Here is a 17,063-nt window from a genome sequence, read left to right on the forward strand (position 1 = left end):
AGCAATCTTGTCGGTGTTGCTAATTCAGGTGCTGTAAAACTCGGTGTATCGAGCGCAGCCTGTGGGGCCCCCCAGGGGAGTGCCGTACGCCTCTCGTGCTTCAGTCCAAGCCGCCTGCCGCTGCTGCTGCTGAGGGCCCCCAGGACGGATAACGATGAGTGGCCTGTTGCAGTTTTGGACCCGCAGGGGCCCGCCATTCCTGGAGCGCACACTGTGAGGCATTCGGGTTGCAGTTTTTGTTGGAGCTTTGTTGCGCTTCGCTTGCCCGCTCGCTGCTGCTGCTTGTCGCGCTGGGAGGCGTGTTGATGCCGCACTTGTTGGTGTCTGCTCCTACTTTTGTTGCTGTTTTTGTTGCCGTTTGCGGCTGCAGGCCCCTATTGTGTTGGAGCACGTCGCAGGTGCAGTGCAACGGCTGGGGTGTGCGAACACCTCAGAGGGCCTCACCTTTCCGCTTCCTCTACCTCCGCCTCCAGGGGCGCCGAAGGGGCCTATTTTTGGAGGAGACGTCGACGCCAGTGACACTTTCAAGGGAGGCTCTCGGTGGGGTTTGGTCTGCTCGGACGTGTGTAGTGCCGCGGCCTTTGTAGCCGACGTAGACGCCCCTACGCTGCTGGGGGTTCCAGGAGCCTCTCTTTTTCGCGCAAATTGCCAATTTTGTCTGGTATGCCTCCCCACATACGACATATAGAGTTGTCTAGAGGTTCTTTTTGAGGATCTATCGCTGTTCAGAGGCCCTTCCTAAGAGGGATCGTTGTTTAGGAGCGTCTCTTGAGATGGATCGTTGTTTAGAGGCCGTACTTAAGACGAATCGTCGTTTAGAGGCCCCTCTTACTATGAGCCGTTGTTAAAAAGCCCCTCTTACGATGGGTCTGTACAACACAGCCCCCACAGGGGGGGTTTCCGCAGCCTGGTTTTCTGCAGTTAATTCATACCTCGACCATGTTGGTGCATGTGCTGCTGTTGCTGCTGCTGCAGGTGTACCTGAATGGGTGGCCGCACGTCTTCCTCTGCTCCATTCCAGGAGTGCCTCTTCGTCCCGGGGAAATTCTAGTGCATCACGGATTCAATCTTATGGGATCCAAGCAGCAGCAGCAGCACATTGCTGCAGCGCGGGCGGCTCTGAGAAGCAGACTTGCAGCCACTATTGGCGTAATGAGGCCACTTCTTAGTCGCTCTACCGCCCGCTGCGTAGCATATGAGGGGGCCCCTGCTTATCCTGCTGCTAGTAAGGACGGGCACTCCAAAGGCGTGCAAGCGCCCCTCGAAGACACCTCCTTGACAACCGGAGTGAGCTCCCAGCTTCGCCCCCAGGAGAGGGCCCTCGCGCTGCAGCGTATCTACAGTCAGAGGGGCCCCAACAGGTTTGAGAGGTGTGATATCTGCAAGAAAGCCGAGTGCAGCGCTTGCGGAGGGGCAACGCGGGCAGCAATCTCAGGAGAACTGCCCGGAGCAGCTGCGGTGTCAAAAGGAGCAGGTTCTTGCCAGCTATTGCAGTGTGATAGCTGCCTCAATGGATACCACAGATGCTGTTTAGGCGCTTCCACGGAGTTTCTGCCTCCCCCCTCTGCCTCGGAATGGCTGTGTGGCCGCTGTGTGAGCATGGGATACCGGGCTGCCGCTCTAGTGGAGACATCTCCGACGTTTCTTCAAACCTGCGGAGAGGACTCTTGGAGATCGCCTCTTGAAGGTCCTTGGAAGCCGCAGTGCGCAGTGGCGATGACGGGGGGAGGATCTCACTGGCTCCGTCAGGCTGCCGAAGAGGCCCTCTGTTGTGTTCTCCCGTTCCGAATCAGGGGCCCCGCTCAGGCGTGCCAGGTAGGTCGTGATTCTGTTTTTCTACGACCCAATTTTCCCCCCTTTATGCGTCTTGTACCGACCTTGCCGCTCTGCTTTTGCAGTAACATCGTTCAGGCAGCTTCTGGTGCTGCGAATGCTGCAGTTTTGGGATCTTCAACACGCAGCTGTTGACTCCTTCAATTCGCCTCGCAGTGGCATAGTGACGTCCGTTACTCTGCCAGAGTTCTCAGAAAGTGCAGAGCCAGCAGACGACACCGAAGAAGAACGAGACGCACCAACTGCATGCACCGAAGCAAAGGCGGCAGAAGAAGCGCTTGTAACGACGGCAGCAACGGGCACAGCGGTAGCAGATGAGTCAGTCGCCCGTCCGGGCACGGCTTCTCTTCCGCCGATAGAGAGCTCGCAAGGCTCCACGCCAGAAGAGCCCACAGGCTGCTCGCAAGAGCGAGGCTCCATCCAGCAAGCCCAACAACAGGAGCAAGGCGAGCACGACACGTCTAGCATTGAGAAAGCGTGGAAAGCGTGGCGTGGAGCACATCAGCAGCACAAGGAAGCTTGGGGCCTTCTGACTCCATGTATCCACTGCTTCGCTGAAAGACATCGCGCTGGGAGGGGGGGTTCCTCGTGGCTTTTGGGGGGCTCAATTGAGACAGCTTTCTTCTGCCGCATTGTCTCCCTGCACGTGGGGGCCCCCGATTGTCGCTGCTCGGGGGGCCCTGAGGCGCTTCGAGCTGCTGCTGCTGCAGCCCAGTCCCCGCTGCTGCTGCAGAAAGACGTCGCGTGGGAGACAGACACTGAATGGCAGCGGCTGCAGCAAGAGGCCCCCCTTTCCCCTAAGACTGCCGCAGCGAAAAAGCGGACTGGCGGTTTTACCGACAAGAAAAAGGGCCTTCGTACAAACCAGACACGCAGCCTGTGCTCACTGATGTTGAAGGACGCCCCTGAGGAACACACGGGGGTTACACTGTGGGAGCTGCCGAAGGCGCTGGCCACACTTTGGGGTCGTCGCGGGAATTTCTTTGGGGAGCAGCCGCAGCAAGTGCAGCACCCTGCGCAGCAGCGAATAGAGCATCAGCAAAAGCAGCAGCTCAAGCGGATAGGATTGCTGCTTCGTTGGGCCCTCTGCGTGTTGCAGCGGCTCAATGCTGAGGAGAGGGCCGTTAAGGAAATGTGTTGGCTCCTCATGTCAAGGCGGGGGGAGCTGGAAGGAGCTCTTGAGGGGGGGGCCCCTGAGGCGTTCTTTGAGAAAGCCCCTTGTCCTGGTGCTCTGGGGGGGCCCCAAGTCGGCCCCTTCACTCCCGCCACGTATGCGAGTACCCTCGGTTCTGCTGCTGCCAGTATGGCGGCACCAGCAGCAGGGGCCTCCTTGATGCTGTCAGTGCTGCCCCGTCAGGAGGGGGGGGGGCCGCTCCTCCAAGATTTCGTAGGCTGCTCTGCAAACACCTATGCCTCCCAAGGGCCCGTACTGACGGGGGCCCCTGTACTCGGCGAGAGAGGCCCCTACATCGCGATGGGGCCCTCACGCGTGGGGGGGGAGCCACAGCCCGGAGGGTCCCTTGCGAGCCTCTTAGACGAAGATTCCAGCTCTTCTTTGGCTGTTTCGTCTGTCTCTTCTGATGAAGAGACAGAGGGGCCCCACGGAGGCCCTGCAGAGGGGGGCCCCACCCCACCCGCGCACAGGCCACACCGCAACGGCGCGAGTGAGCGCCTCCCGTGCGGCCTCGCCAAGGAGGGCCCCCCGCAGCTAAGGGGAGGCTCGCGTTCCTCAAAGGGTCGTGAGAATCCGACCGCCGAGGCGCTTCAGCCAGCAAAGCGCCAACGACGGGGGGCCCTGGCTCAATCAGGGGCCCCTCAGGACGGCTGTCCAGTTGCGTCGAGCGCTGCGGCCTTCCGTGGGTCACGATGCAGCAGCAGCTCCCTCCGGGGGCCCCACCCAAAAGGGATCATTCCGCCGCTTAGTGTGGCAGAGAGAGACAGAGGCCTCGCAGCCAAGGCAAGAGCCATGCATCCAGGATTGAAGGGCCTCTACTGGCAAAATGATGGATGGTGAGTGCGGGTAACCAGCCCACAGGCGAAGGCTGTCTGTCGAAGGCTGTCGGCTCTCCCCACCCCCGACTTTCAGGGCCCCCTTGCTTGTTTGGCCACCAAACAAAGCTGAGACTTCTCCAAAGCAATCAAAACATTTGCAGGGCATGCTGCGTATCGATTATCCTCCTGGTTGCTGCGCTGTCTGTTGCTGCTGTTTCAGGCTTGCGTGCGCCAAATTCCGAAACTTGGGAATGCCAAACGATAGGGGCGGCTCGAAGTGGGACTCGCACGAGAAGCGACAGCTGTTTCGAGTGTCTGGGGAAGCCCAGCTAGCTACTCAGCTAGCGGCGGCCTGTGAATTCCTCCGGCAGCACCAACAGCAACAGCAGGATCGGCATAGACTGCCTGCATCCACCGACGACTTGACGAGCCCCCGAGAAGGTGTTTCCGCGCGCCATGCAGCTAACCGGAGCGGCGACGGGCGCACCGCAGCTTCAGAAGCCGCCAGAATTCTGAAGGGGTCCAGCACTGCTGTCGAGGCCCCTGCTGCAGCGGACGATGCGCCTGAGCAAGACGCGGAGTCGCTTGAGGAGCAAGTAAAGGCCCTCAAGCCGTTTGACTACCCCTGCATCTCCTGGAGCCGCGTTAAGAAGTGTTTCTGCCTCAGAGTCTTCCAGCTCATAGAGTCAAGGTCCCCGCAGCGGCCATCTGGGGGCACACACGAAGGCCTCCACGAGGGGGACGGGGCCCCTCTAGGGGCCCCAAGAAAGAGAAGAGGCAAGCTCCTCTACAGCAGGACGTTCAGCGTTAAAGCCTACGGGGGTGTTCAAGAGGCCCTCGCGGCTACGTACGAGGTTGCCAGGGCGGTAGGGTACGAGCCTCTGGAGAACGCAAGGGCAGGCCTCAGAGGGGCCCCCCCTTCCGATGGATCTTCTGCCGTTGCAGACAGTGAGCAGGCACCTGTTCAGGCCCCAGAGGGCCCCCAGCAGGCTGCAGAATCGGCTGGAAAGGAGCCGCTCCCGCCAACTCGGGAAGCCCCCTCCTACCTGGGCTTTGAGAAAATTCCGGTAGGACAAGATAAGGAAAAGCGTCTGACAGACAGGCGACCGGAGGCATGCACTGAGCCTTGTCGTTCCTCCGTTGGAAGCAGCTCCGAAGCGCCGCCAGAAAGGCTGTCCGAGGAGAGACACGAACAAGGGCACTCGCACAGAGCCTGCATTGCGAACGCGGCCCCCAGTAAGGACGCCACTCCTGGGGCAGAAACTTCGAGAGAAAATCTCGGCAATCCTGGAGAGTCACGCAATCGGGAGGAGGCTCCCCTGGAGGGGTGTCGGGCCTCAAATGGACGCTTCCCTTACACTGCTTGGAGTGCCTCCATCCTTGCAGATGCGTCTGGGCATGGAGAGTCCGTCTCGCGCCTTGCAAGCCCCCGTCGAAGGTGCCTAGCGGAGGAGGCCTCCAGAGACTTCTGGAGGCATCCCTCAAGTCGGTCGCTAGTTGGAAGGCAGGTCGATGAGACGCTGAAGGAGCGTAGGAGTGGATACCAGCAGCAGTTCCTCCCCCCATCCAGAGCACCAGACGAATCGGAGGAGACGCAGGCCCCTTGTGGGGCCCCTCCCAAGGTGAAGGATGGAACGGCCAGGCCAGAGTGTCAAGGGCCCCCTTCAGACAACAGTGACAGCCCCATACATGCGCCAACGTCAGCCAGGCGTGTGAGGAGGCCCTCCATACATGCGGAAGGCCCTCCTCCGAGGCGTCATACGTTGTCGCAATCTCCTCAGAAGCGATATTGGCTCAAGGATTTACCCGAGGCGCTCGGGGAGAAGGACCCCACGCGTCATGGCGAGCGGCTTCCTCAGGAGCTTGCTCGGCACAGAGAGGCCTCACAAGAGCGCGAAGATGCACATAGGGGATGCCACCGGGTGCTCCCGTTGGAGCCTCGGAGATGGCGCGGAGCTGGTTCCCCTGCAATGCCGTATGGCGAGAAAGGTTCCTCTCCCAGGGGATACTATCCTCCTGCGAAGGCGAGAGAAGAGGGCCCTTCTTCTGACAAAGCTGCGGAACTATTCGCAAGGGACCCGCGGCGTGGATACACCCCTTGCGAGGGCCCCTACAGGGAGGAGCTTTCAGGGAGACGGGCACCTTGCTCTGACTCCTACTTAAAAAAGGGGATGCTAGGCTGCGGAGAGGATGTGCAGCAGCAGTACGGCAAGCCGCAGCAACGAGCTCCAAAGGAAGAAGAGACGCTTAGAAGCAACCGCGGTCGGCGGGCTTCGAAAGAGTCTTCAAGAGGCTTCCGATGGGGAACATCCTATAGGAACGCTAGAACTAGATCGCGAGGCCTCTCCAGCCATCGCTCACGGGAGCGTCAGGAGCTTCCTCCTCGCTCTCCACTTCATAGGCGGCGAGAACAGGGGTACAGCCGCCACAGGTACTGCAGCGCGAGCAGTAGCAGCAGGTGCAGCAGCCGAAGCAGCAACAGACACCGGCACAGCATCAACAGTGGGCGAACCAGCGGGAGACGGCTCCAGTGCAGCAGCAGGTACAGCAGCGGGGGGCCCCCCCGCAGCCCACTCTCACCCAGAAGGCGTCCCTACAGACCCCACAGCAGGAGCAACAGCAGGCTCAGCAGCAGGAGCAGCGGCTCCCACAAGAGATATTGGGGGGCCAGCTGGCTTCAGAGGCAGACGCAGCTGCACTCCAGCAATACCAGCCGCAAGCGCAGCAGCAGCAGGAGCACCAGTAGGTCTCGTGCATGTCTCTGGAGACGCTCCTTTGACTCTTGGGCCCCTCCGGCAAGATGTCAGAGGCAGCAGCAACAACGACAGCAACACATGGTCCGTCTTAGCAACCAGAGCCCAAGGAAAAGGACTCCCCGCCGCAGCAGTTGCCAAAGCAGCCGCAGGCGTAGCACCAGCTACAGCAGGGGTTCGGAAAGTCAATCTCGAAGAAGGGGCTTCTGGGGACCGACAAATCCTAACAAGGACCCTAAGGGGTCCTTCACAAGGCACGGTGAATCCGCAAAAGCATGCGAGACTCACAACAGCCCCACCGACAGGCCTTTCGAATGCAGCAGCAGAGGCAGCGCTCAATCAAGGGGGGAGGCGCTTCATCGATACAGAATTTCTCAGTCCCGCATGAGAAAGAGCTCCGCAACAGCCGTTGACACATATCGTGGCAGGGCTGGCAGTGCATCATCAATGCAGCAACATTATGCCCAGAAGGAGTCGGTGTGTAGTAGTAGCCACATATCTTCCTGGGCGCCCCCCTCCTCGAGGGAGAAAGCGGCCGACCATCCCGACAGCAAGCAAGGTTCAGCTAACAGGGGTGTCTCTCCATCGTGGAGGCTTCCCTCGAAGGAGGCTACGCTTGACACCGTCTTCTCAGGGGGCCCCCAAAGGCCTTCTCGCCCGAAAGTGATTACTGTGGCGCTTAGACAAAACAGTGCAGCGCCGAGTGTCCCACAGATTCAGCAGTAGCTGATGCACCACTGCAAGCCTCAAAACGCTACTTCATAACAGAACCTCGGGTCAAAGAAACAAATGGACGATGCATATACCTGGGCAGAATAATCTGACGGAGAGAAGCGATAGAAAATTCCTAGACGCTGCAGGGAAAGGGTGTATATCGGTTGATTACTGCGAAAAATAGGAGTCGGCAGAGATTTAACAGGGCTAGCATAGTTGAATGCAGCTTTTGAACAACAGACGGAAGGTGGGAGGGCGAACTAATCAGCAGACGATGGAAGAACGGCTGATTGAGAGCTGTAGTGCCAGATGTTTCGGGGTATAGGAGGATGGAATAGGATCTGACAGCGTTTAGAGGGAGGCTGTAGCACGGTGTAGTGGTAAAACGCTCAGAGACCCACTAAGTCCTAGTTCCGTGTATCCAGGCTACCAGTGACAGCGCATCCAATCAAGCGAAACCATTTTTCAAGCTACAGCCCACGCTCAGGTCTAGGACCGTGATGGACCCTCACGCCTGCCGTAAGGAATCTTGCTTCACATCACGGACAGTGATTCACTTGTCACCTACTCTGGTAGCTGGGGACGACGACGAATGGAATTCATTCAGTGGCTGGGTATACGACACTAATAAAAGGGTATCAGCCCCCAAAGCGCCATATGGCCGTTCAGTACAGTGGGTGAAGTTCCAGACAGGGGAAAGGTGTCCAGAGATGCCCTATCCAGTTGGCCCCGCAGTATACACCAATGTAAGAGCACCTAAGGCATTAAAGAGAGACTAAAGGGAAGAAAGGCACGGTGCGCGACTGGTAAAGGGGGAAACAACAACAATCGCGTCTGCTGTAGCAGTTGCGCGATGGTATATCGGAATGGCCCTCCAGCCGGCATTGTCTGTTTACGGGCATATACCGCGTCAACTCACGGGCAAGCCTAGCTTTGCACTATAGTATTTCCCTATCCATACTCAGCTCCTAGAGATCCATATTTGTTGAAATCGGTATATGTTTGCCTTCTTTTTCCCCCTTGAGTCCATGTTTATGTTTGTGACTCATTGTCACTTAATTTCGCATGCCATAATTTCTTCCTAGCTCTTGATTATCTCTCTTTCTTTTAACCTAATCGCCACCATTCTTGTGCTTGCGTCGGTTCCCTTCTCTGCGTATTTTACTCTCTGTGCATGCCTACATCTCGGCCGATGTGCTTGTTACAGGGCTCTTGCCCGTTCCCGTCTCGGCATTCTTTCTCAGAAAGTCGCTTTCTGTCCTCATCATTATTACTACCCGTGATGGTGACAGTCTCGCTTTATTTTCTATGGATGTTAGGTAGGGCCTTTAAAGGAAGAACCCCTTAAACCCCGTGGGGGACCCCGGACTCGCGCCTGGCAGCCAACAACAGTCGGCTGCGGGCTTGGGGGGTCTGCTACTTTATTCTGCGTTAAACATAGCCCCCGATATAGAAAACTATGTGCATTAGGTATATGTACTTCGTTTTCTGTGTCGAGCGGCGAGCCGTGAGGTTTATGTACACCTCACTGGGCCCACCGAGGCAGCGCTAGCCACTGAAGGGGCCCGCGGATGAGGCCAACAGCTGTGGAGTTAGGCTACCCTTTTGGCTAGTTCTGGTTTTCTTCTTTTTTTCCTTCATTAACCGCTTTCATTCCTCCTTTGTCATCGCCACGGCAGTACCAGGGGTTCCTAGGCAAACGTGCTACGCTCGGGCGTCGATCGGCTGTGCAGCTGCCGCCTAGAACTTCTTCGCTTCCTTGTTTTCTTCTTTCATTTAGCTGCCTCAAATGCGGATCTGTGCAGCTGGATAATAAAGGGAAAGGCTTTCTGGGCATCATATATTGGTAGATATATGCACAGCAGGGGGCCCCCAAGGGTACTGCTACCGCTCAACCAGAGCCACTGAGGCCGCCCGTTGGCGGGGGAGCGACGCCTGGTTGAACGATTTTATGCATTGCTTCCTTTGACTGACCGAAAGACGATCGTAAACGGGTATATGACTGGTTTTCACCCTCCCAGAAATGGCCCCACACAACTACTTTCTATCTGCCGTCTCGCTCGTTTGACGCCGGATCTCCCAGGTGGACGTACAACAGGGAAGATAGGACTGTGTACTGCCTAAGAAGGAACCGTCGCTAAGGCTTGCAAGGTCACTTTTATGGTAGAACAAGCGTCCTTCTGCTGGTAGGGACGTGTGCGCCCGGGCAAGCCAACCACCTCCGAGGCACTGTCGAGTTCTTGCCTGCTACAGTGGCTACAGCTGCAGATCCAGGTGACTAGCGTACTATTACAGCAGCCTTACTTGGTATTTTATTCTTACGTAAGAGGTCAAAACGTGTATGCCACGCTGCTCGTAGCGCGGTTTACAGTAGCTCGTTTTCCCCCTTCATGTTTCTGCTCATCTGAGCTAGCGTCACCTTATTCCTTCAGCCTTTCACTTTTCTTCATTTCTCCTTTCCTTGGTTTTCCCTTCATCACTCCTAGCATCTCTATGAACTCTCAACAGCAGATAGCACTGCGGATACCACCAGTTGCAGGGGCCCTCTGCCCCGACCTCAGCAGCGGCACCTAATTGTAGAGGCGTTCCAGCTGCCACATACCACGGACAGGCCGTAGCCTTCCTGCTAAAGTAGTCAATACAGGACTGCTTGAATTTTTACGAGCTTTCCAATCGCAGTTCGGATGTTCGGACACAGCAGCAGCAGCACGTGCAAGATCAGTAGGCTCCCCAACAACGGAAACACCAGTAGCTGCAGTAGTGACGGCGAAAGTACCAGCGACGATGGCCTGCCGGCCCTTGCTAAGCGAGGAAGACTTATTTAGATTCCGTACAAAGAGCTGCAGGCGTCTTTCCAGTGGAGGATGTGACTTTGGCCTCGCGTACGCAGATTCGGGGGGTTCGACTTTAGAAGGATGTTTCTTCTGTTTTGCTTCTGAGTGGCAACCTTGTACTCCCCGCCCACTGCGTCCTATCCTTTGTATTTGGCTATTTCCCGCGTTTCTAATATGTCTTTCCGCATACAGCTTGTCTGTCCCCGCTGCCTTTCTTGCCCGCTCGACCTTTCCTGCTAATTGGTCACTTTTGGCACATTCCTGAATAGTATGGCCTCATCCGTTGCATTGGATCCCCGTCATAGCGGCTTCTTTCCCCTGCGCTTTCCTCTTGCATGGTCAGCAGTGTAGTGCCCCTGCTGTGCGTCTCAGGCGGTGTCAGTATTCGCACAACAAGTGGTGGAACAGGCGTTGTCCAGTGTATGTGTCTGACCACTCGTTCATTCGTTATGTCCAGCTTATCTGCCCCAAAGTCCATTTGCCTAAACACGTAAAGGGCAGCCAGGATGGAGCTCTGGATGGCCTCCATGATGGAGAGCGGTCTCAGGAAGGGTCGTTCAAATTTACCTCCACCTGCGAGAGGGGGTGGGAGTGCCCCTTTGCACACTCAAGGGAAGAAGCCCTTTATCATCCACTTTTTTACAAGGTACCGACTGGACTTAATCACCAACTCAACCTCCAGTGACCCTAAGGGAAAAATAGAATGGGCTGATCCATGTGTTTGCTTGCCTGTCGTCCGCGCTGCCCCTTGCAGACAGTGCAGTGCCAACGCTTCTTGCGGGGCTCCTGCTCGATGTACTACTGCCCCTTCATACACGGGCCTTCGGAGAGGAGACATCCAAAAACATACCGGCTCCCATTCACCGCAGGCATACCGAGTCCGCCCGATCGCTGCTGCTTGCCACTATGATACTACCATAGCCGCCTGCCTTATGCGGGTGGAGCCTCGAGGCTTTTGCTAGTGGGACTGGTACTGCTTGAAGTCGTCCGCGTGCTCGTGCTGCAGTGGTCAGCCGGATGCTGCAGTTCCTTTTAGCCGGATTTAGACTCTTTCCGCTATTGTGCTTGCGTCGTTATGCTTGTTCTGCTACAGTCCCCAAGCTGCCAAACGTTCTAGTGGTTCCTCACATTGCAAAGAGCGGCAAAGTGAGCAGCATTAGAGAGGCAAATGTAACTCAAGCATGGGCAGTTCAACTTGTACGCTGCATCCCTCAATGAGCAGTGCTGTGTGGCTGCTTACCCCTGTAGCAAGACCTGTCGAGGCTATGGATTTATACTACGTGCGGTTTGATGCGCTCTGTGCATAGGTCCCTTTTCAGCAAGGAGGGCGCTGCGAGGACTCTGGGGGCACCACTAGCGGGGCTGGTAGTATATCTGGCAAAGACAACAAGCAAAGGAGCAGCAAGAAAACCGCCCCTAAATCTGCCTCTCCCAGCAGCCTTGTTGGTCAGGATGGAGCCTCCGAGCCGCAGTCCAACCCTGTGGGAGCTCCCGAGGGGAAAAAGGAGAAGAAAAAGGGACAGTGCCCTCGAAATCTCAAGCAGAGAAAGTAATGCGGACATGCTCCCTCTTTACATCGTAGTAGTGACATTGCACACAGTAGTATCCCCCAGCCTATACCGTGCTTGCTTGGTGATCCACGTATCTGCGGTATGTTTCTTCCTTGTTGGTCCTTTTGCCTAACCACCACGGTCATTCTTGCAGATCCGGGAGTCAGAAAGCGGGCACACCGACAGGTTTGACAGCCCCGAATACCCCATGGAGATCCCGCAGCTGCTCGCCGCCGCTGCTAGAAGCTGCAGCAACAGAGCTGCAGCAGCACCATGGGAGGCGCAATTGTACGGAACCAAGCTCATCTGAAATTTTTGAGGGTGCCTGCTCGCTGAAGGCCTCGGTCAGTACGTGCGACAGCGACAGCACAAACGCGGAAGTAGATTCGGCAATGGCAAGTCCGATTCCTCCGACGGAGCGGTCAAGCGCTTTTTGGGAAGGAGGTAACCCAGAGAATGCAGATGGAGACGCTGATCCACTGCTTCTACCCGGCACTCTAAGGCCCCTCACGCCTTCATATTGGGAGCTTTCTCTCTTTAGTCTTCCTCTATTCACATGTGAGGGCTCCTTGTCAGGGGCTTCTCCGACGGGCTCCTCCAGACCCTCCGGGGCAGATGCGGCCGTTCCCACCGGACGGAGCCTCATGACGATAGACCAGCACACCGATATTGCTAAAGAGGCCCCTCGAGGGCCTAGCGCTTCGGGGGAAAGAAGTAAGACATCTTTGCGTGGTGTTGCTTGCGATATGTGTTCAATCATACGGGGCTTTGAAGTGCCCCTAGAGGTTTAGGATGTTTTGCACGCTTCGTCTTTCAGTGTCTCGCCAGTGCTTCTGTCTTCGCCCTCCTCATTCTTTCTTGCTGCACCTTCTCCATTCCTTTGTTTCCTAGTTATACTCCAACGTGGCTCATTGTTCACGATAGCCTTTCGGTTTCCTTTGTTGGTTCTACAGGTTCCCTCCTTTCAAGTCTTTCTCTAGATGAAGGATCATGTATTCTTTCCTCCGTGGATACCGTGGGGCCCCTGATGGCTAAAAGGCCCTGGGACTTCCAGGATGGAGCCACCAGGGATGCCCTGCTACACTTCGTAGAGACAGCTCGAAGGGTAAGTAATGCTTAGAGCCAGCTCGCCTCCCGTGTTTGCTTATAAGCACTGCCTCCGTGCAGTGGTGAAGCCGGCCGTAGCAGGTGACAGAAACTCTAATGGGTTAGTTTCTTTCAAAGCCCTGATTAAGAGTCCTAGACGTCCCATTTCGGAATGTGTAGTCTGTTTCTGCAGCACAGCAACGTCAGGGGTGGCCACTTGCACGTGGATGGAGAAGCCGATGTAGGAGGAAATCTAAATGCCCGCGATATAGACAACCACTCCTCTGCTGTACCCCTTTTTGACAAATGTGTCAGTAGCCCCCTACGTACGCCAACACTGACCAAGATGAGATACGGAGACAGCAACAGCTTCAGATATTCCACAGAGGAGCCCCTTCAGGGAGACATCCTTCTAGATCTTCCCCAGGAGAGGTGTGTTCATCTCTCTGAGGAGACACAGAAGGTGCCGCCCAATCATGAAGAGCTGGGAAGCGCAGTTATGAGGCTGTGCAAGGAATGGGGGGAGAGAAGCATTGACATTCCCTCCCTGGAGGAAGAGGAGCAGCTGTTGTGGTTTTGTCGAACGGGGGGCCCCCTTGAGGGGGGTTACAGATCTTTGCTGGAACGGAGCCCGCAACAACGTAAAGGCACTACGTCAGACATAACGAGCTGCAGTCCTCTATATCCTGAAGTGTCAAGGGGCGTTTCTATCTTCTCCACGTCAACTTGGAACCCGCACATGCTGCGCTTAGAGGCCGACGGGGGCCCTCACAATCAGGAAGGCCAGGAGGAGCAGCACGTAGTAGCACCCGACCAGACGCACGGCATCCAGGTTCGCCCATAACGCTGTGCCAATGTTGCTCATGTCTTGAGGAGAAGAGAAGGAAAATTAACTTGGAAGCAAGGGCAAGGTGGAGGCTTAACCTCGAAGGTGCTGCGTGCTCCCAGTGTAACGGAATCTTTGTTAGACTAGTATTCTATCGTGGCTTCAAAGAAACGACAATGAGTCAAGGTCTCTGCGTCTGCAAAAGCAAGGGTTATGGAAGCGTACAATAAATGCTTTGATCTTGCTTATCAGGTAGCCTCTTCCGATTCCCTAGAGGAACCTTTCTGCGCGGTGACACTGGGCCGTATGTTACCTCCAGTGTTCTTTGCTATTTGTTATTATTCATGGGTTTCCATGTGTCGTTGGGCAGCAACAGCTTCTGCTGGTTCAGCCCTTCCCCGACATGAGTTGGATCAGATCGAGAGGCAATAGGTGTGTGGTTTGCTTGCATGTCTTTTTACTTTGTTGTTATATTGACACTCCGGAGAAAAGTGGCAGCTGCTGCATTGCTGGCAGAGTACGGCCCCCTCTAGCGAAGTATCCATATTGACTGAAATAGTGGCAGCAAAGGATCAGGGTCACTATTGCACTTGTTCGCTGTGTAGGTTTTGCTGTTTTTACCTGCTTCTGGTGTCCGGTGGACAGACAGGTTTATGCTAGTGATTCGTTTCGGTTTGTTATTCTAGTGGAATGCACATTCCGGGGTCGCTTTAGTGCCTCATTCCGAGGCTCTCAATATGGAGGGGGAAGCCTCCTCGTAGGGGCTCTCTTGGGGGTCTCTTTTAAGAGGACCCCTGTCGCTCCTCCTGTATTGTCATATCCCACAAAGGGGCACCGCAACGTTTTATAAATTCTCCGTCGTTTGTTTTCTGCATATCTTGTCCTGTCTGCGTCCTTGACAAATGCACAAACAGCCTTTTGAACCAACCGCTTCTGGCATGCCTCTGATCCTCCCTGCCGTGCTGTTTGGCCGATATGAACATCTCACTCCCTCATCTTAATGGCGTAGAAAGCCTAATTGAATGCCCTGAGAATGACTGGGGTTCCTGTTTGTGGTAGCGAGCAAGGAACAGACGTCTGCTACCAATGATAATTGACATAGACGGGTGCAACAAGCTCTCTGAGCCACTCAGATTGCCGCTGCATATCGGTCTATTTGGGTGTGCCGATTGCCAAATGTATCAAAAGGCATGGCTTCGGCATGTGACCATTTGAAAGTGCAGCTCAATTAAGGTGCATTTACTTTGCATTTCTGCATATGCAGTACAGGAACTAGAAAGTCCCCCCCTTATGACATATCTATGCTCACACCCTTAATCTGTTCTTTCTACACCCTTCAATGCCGTAGATGTCGGCACTAATGCCTCGTCGAGTACACCTTAACGACTAGGCCCACGAGTCACCCACTCAAGAAAACGGTGTGAAGCGTGCAAACTGACTTATTAAATCTCCAAACCCATGAGATACACAGTGGCTCTTCCAAAGAGCTTACCATGGAACACCGTAAAAGGTCGTTCGAGAACTGGTGAAAAGGATTATATCCTCAAAGACATCGACAGTGCTTTACTCCTGGTCCGCATGATGGAAGGATGGCATGGAGCTGCAGAGGTGTGCGGCTTGTTTCAAGAAAAAGTAGAATAAGGCGTTCGGCTGTTTTCAATGCTTCTACCCCTTTAACATGGGTGACCACCACAATGGGTTTTGTCTACTGGCTAGTGAGCTTTGAGCTAACCTATTCTTCATAGGAGCTCATGCATGTGAGCACCTCCACTCTCGGTAGAGCTTTAGATGATGGGGCACGCACGCCCATCCTCAATTTTTCGTTGCATCGCTGATTAGCGTGCTGCGTGATGCCCATGGCATTGCATAAAGTAGGATGTAATTCTTAGACTTTCCTCCATGGGTGATTGTACGAAATCTACGACTCTTATACATGCTATTCAAAGAACACGCCACATTGGTTCAGAATCTATGTTCTTCGCCCAACCCGCTGTTGAGGCATCGACAGGGAAACTTTTGTGTTCTTCGCTGAATCGCGCTGCTTTTCCGCCCTGGTGCTACAGCCACCGCATCAAACTTAGCAACTTTCTGATGGCTGCATCCCTTTCTTTAACCTTTCTGCATAATGGGGTTTGTGTGTGAGCTTTTTTGCAGTTTTATTACGCTTTCCCTTGGTCCTTCATGATTCAATGAGCGGAGCAACGCACAGGAGTAGTGGTCATGCCGAAGTAGGCGTTCGAAGCAATTCACAAAGAGTCGCCGCAAGCTAGAGTTTACAAAAATATCCACGTAGCGAGCTAAGCTACAGTGCGGCAGCTTTTACCGTACATATTACATCAGAACGAGCAGTAATAAAGAATTGATAGATTGGCCTGCCCGTTTTTATACCCTGTACTGGAGAGAATGTTATGCTCGGTAGAGTAAGACGCAAGGTTGTGCACACATGCATCAGATGCTATGCGCAGCGAACTGTAAATGCTCCGTGTGCTCAAAGGGGTAAGCTACGCGCACCCTTCCTCTCCCTCTCGTCTCATGCCGAGAATCTTGGCCGCCGCGTAAAGAGAAATGGAGCAGCGTTTCTGCAAATTACACAAAACATCATCATATCCAGCATATAAGGGAGCTGGATTGATGTCGGGTCTGCCCCTCTCGACACCTGAGAAAAGGCGCTACAATTTTAGCCAGCTCATGGTTCGAAGCAGCTCTTCGCCCTCTCATACAACGGCTGTGCATGCGGTGGAAAGCCAGTTGTCTCTACACCCGCTATATGGCGTTGCTAAAATTATTTGCCTGTTTTCTAGTTTCGTTTTGTCTGGAGATAGTCTGGGGAAAGCTTCCACGGCGATAGAAGCAAGCGCTGGCAGAATGCCCGTTGTGGCGGCAGAGGCTGACCTGCAAGGCTATGTGTACGTCATAACTTCATGGCTGGTAGATGGGCATGTTTTCTCAGCCGGTAGATTATTAATGGTCAGGTCGATGAGGAAACGCTTACCCCCCAAGTATGAAGACCTTAAGTATGGTGGGGAATTAGAAGATTTTATCAATCAATCCAACATGTATCTCGTTTTCTAACCTCCAGGTAAAGGGAGACAAGCGCTCTTGGCGGAATGTATATTGGAAGGATAATCAATTTAATGCTGGCGCTATTCCCCAAAACGAAATTCTCTTGTCGACCTGTATCATTACAGTTGAAGCCTTCATACAAGCCCTAAACCGTGAGTATATGCCCGTAGCACGGAAATCTCCTGATAGATTTATATCTCGACAAAATGAGGCGTTGGTAAGCAAAAGCCACAACGTATACGCAATCATGCTTCATCAGTCCTGCATCTCAAGCCTAACCCAAGTGTTGCATCCGGTGGACTGAAGATGAACAGTCGCCAAGATATGAAACAACAGACAGGTGCAAATTCAACACTTGGTGGGCCCCTAAATTTCTCAAGAGCGGAAAAATGCAATTTCTCCATTTTGGGCT

At 54.7% G+C, this 17,063-nt stretch overlaps 1 protein-coding gene across 1 annotated transcript; it reads left to right on the forward strand.

Annotated features, from left to right (window-relative positions):
• The first annotated feature begins 154 nt into the window (after positions 1-154).
• On the forward strand, positions 155-6,966 carry LOC34622755. The gene is made up of 10 exons (XM_026338093.1): positions 155-158; positions 234-661; positions 976-1,957; positions 2,229-2,401; positions 2,858-3,134; positions 3,450-3,843; positions 4,091-4,268; positions 4,365-5,998; positions 6,108-6,266; positions 6,519-6,966. Exons 1-10 carry the CDS (start codon positions 155-157, stop codon positions 6,964-6,966), a joined length of 4,677 nt encoding a protein of 1,558 aa, XP_026193878.1.
• Positions 6,967-17,063: the final 10,097 nt, after the last annotated feature.

The sequence above is a fragment of the Cyclospora cayetanensis genome, unplaced genomic scaffold, assembly GCF_002999335.1.
Source record: "Cyclospora cayetanensis isolate NF1_C8 unplaced genomic scaffold, CcayRef3 CcayRef3_contig_23, whole genome shotgun sequence".
NCBI lineage: Eukaryota > Apicomplexa > Conoidasida > Eucoccidiorida > Eimeriidae > Cyclospora > Cyclospora cayetanensis.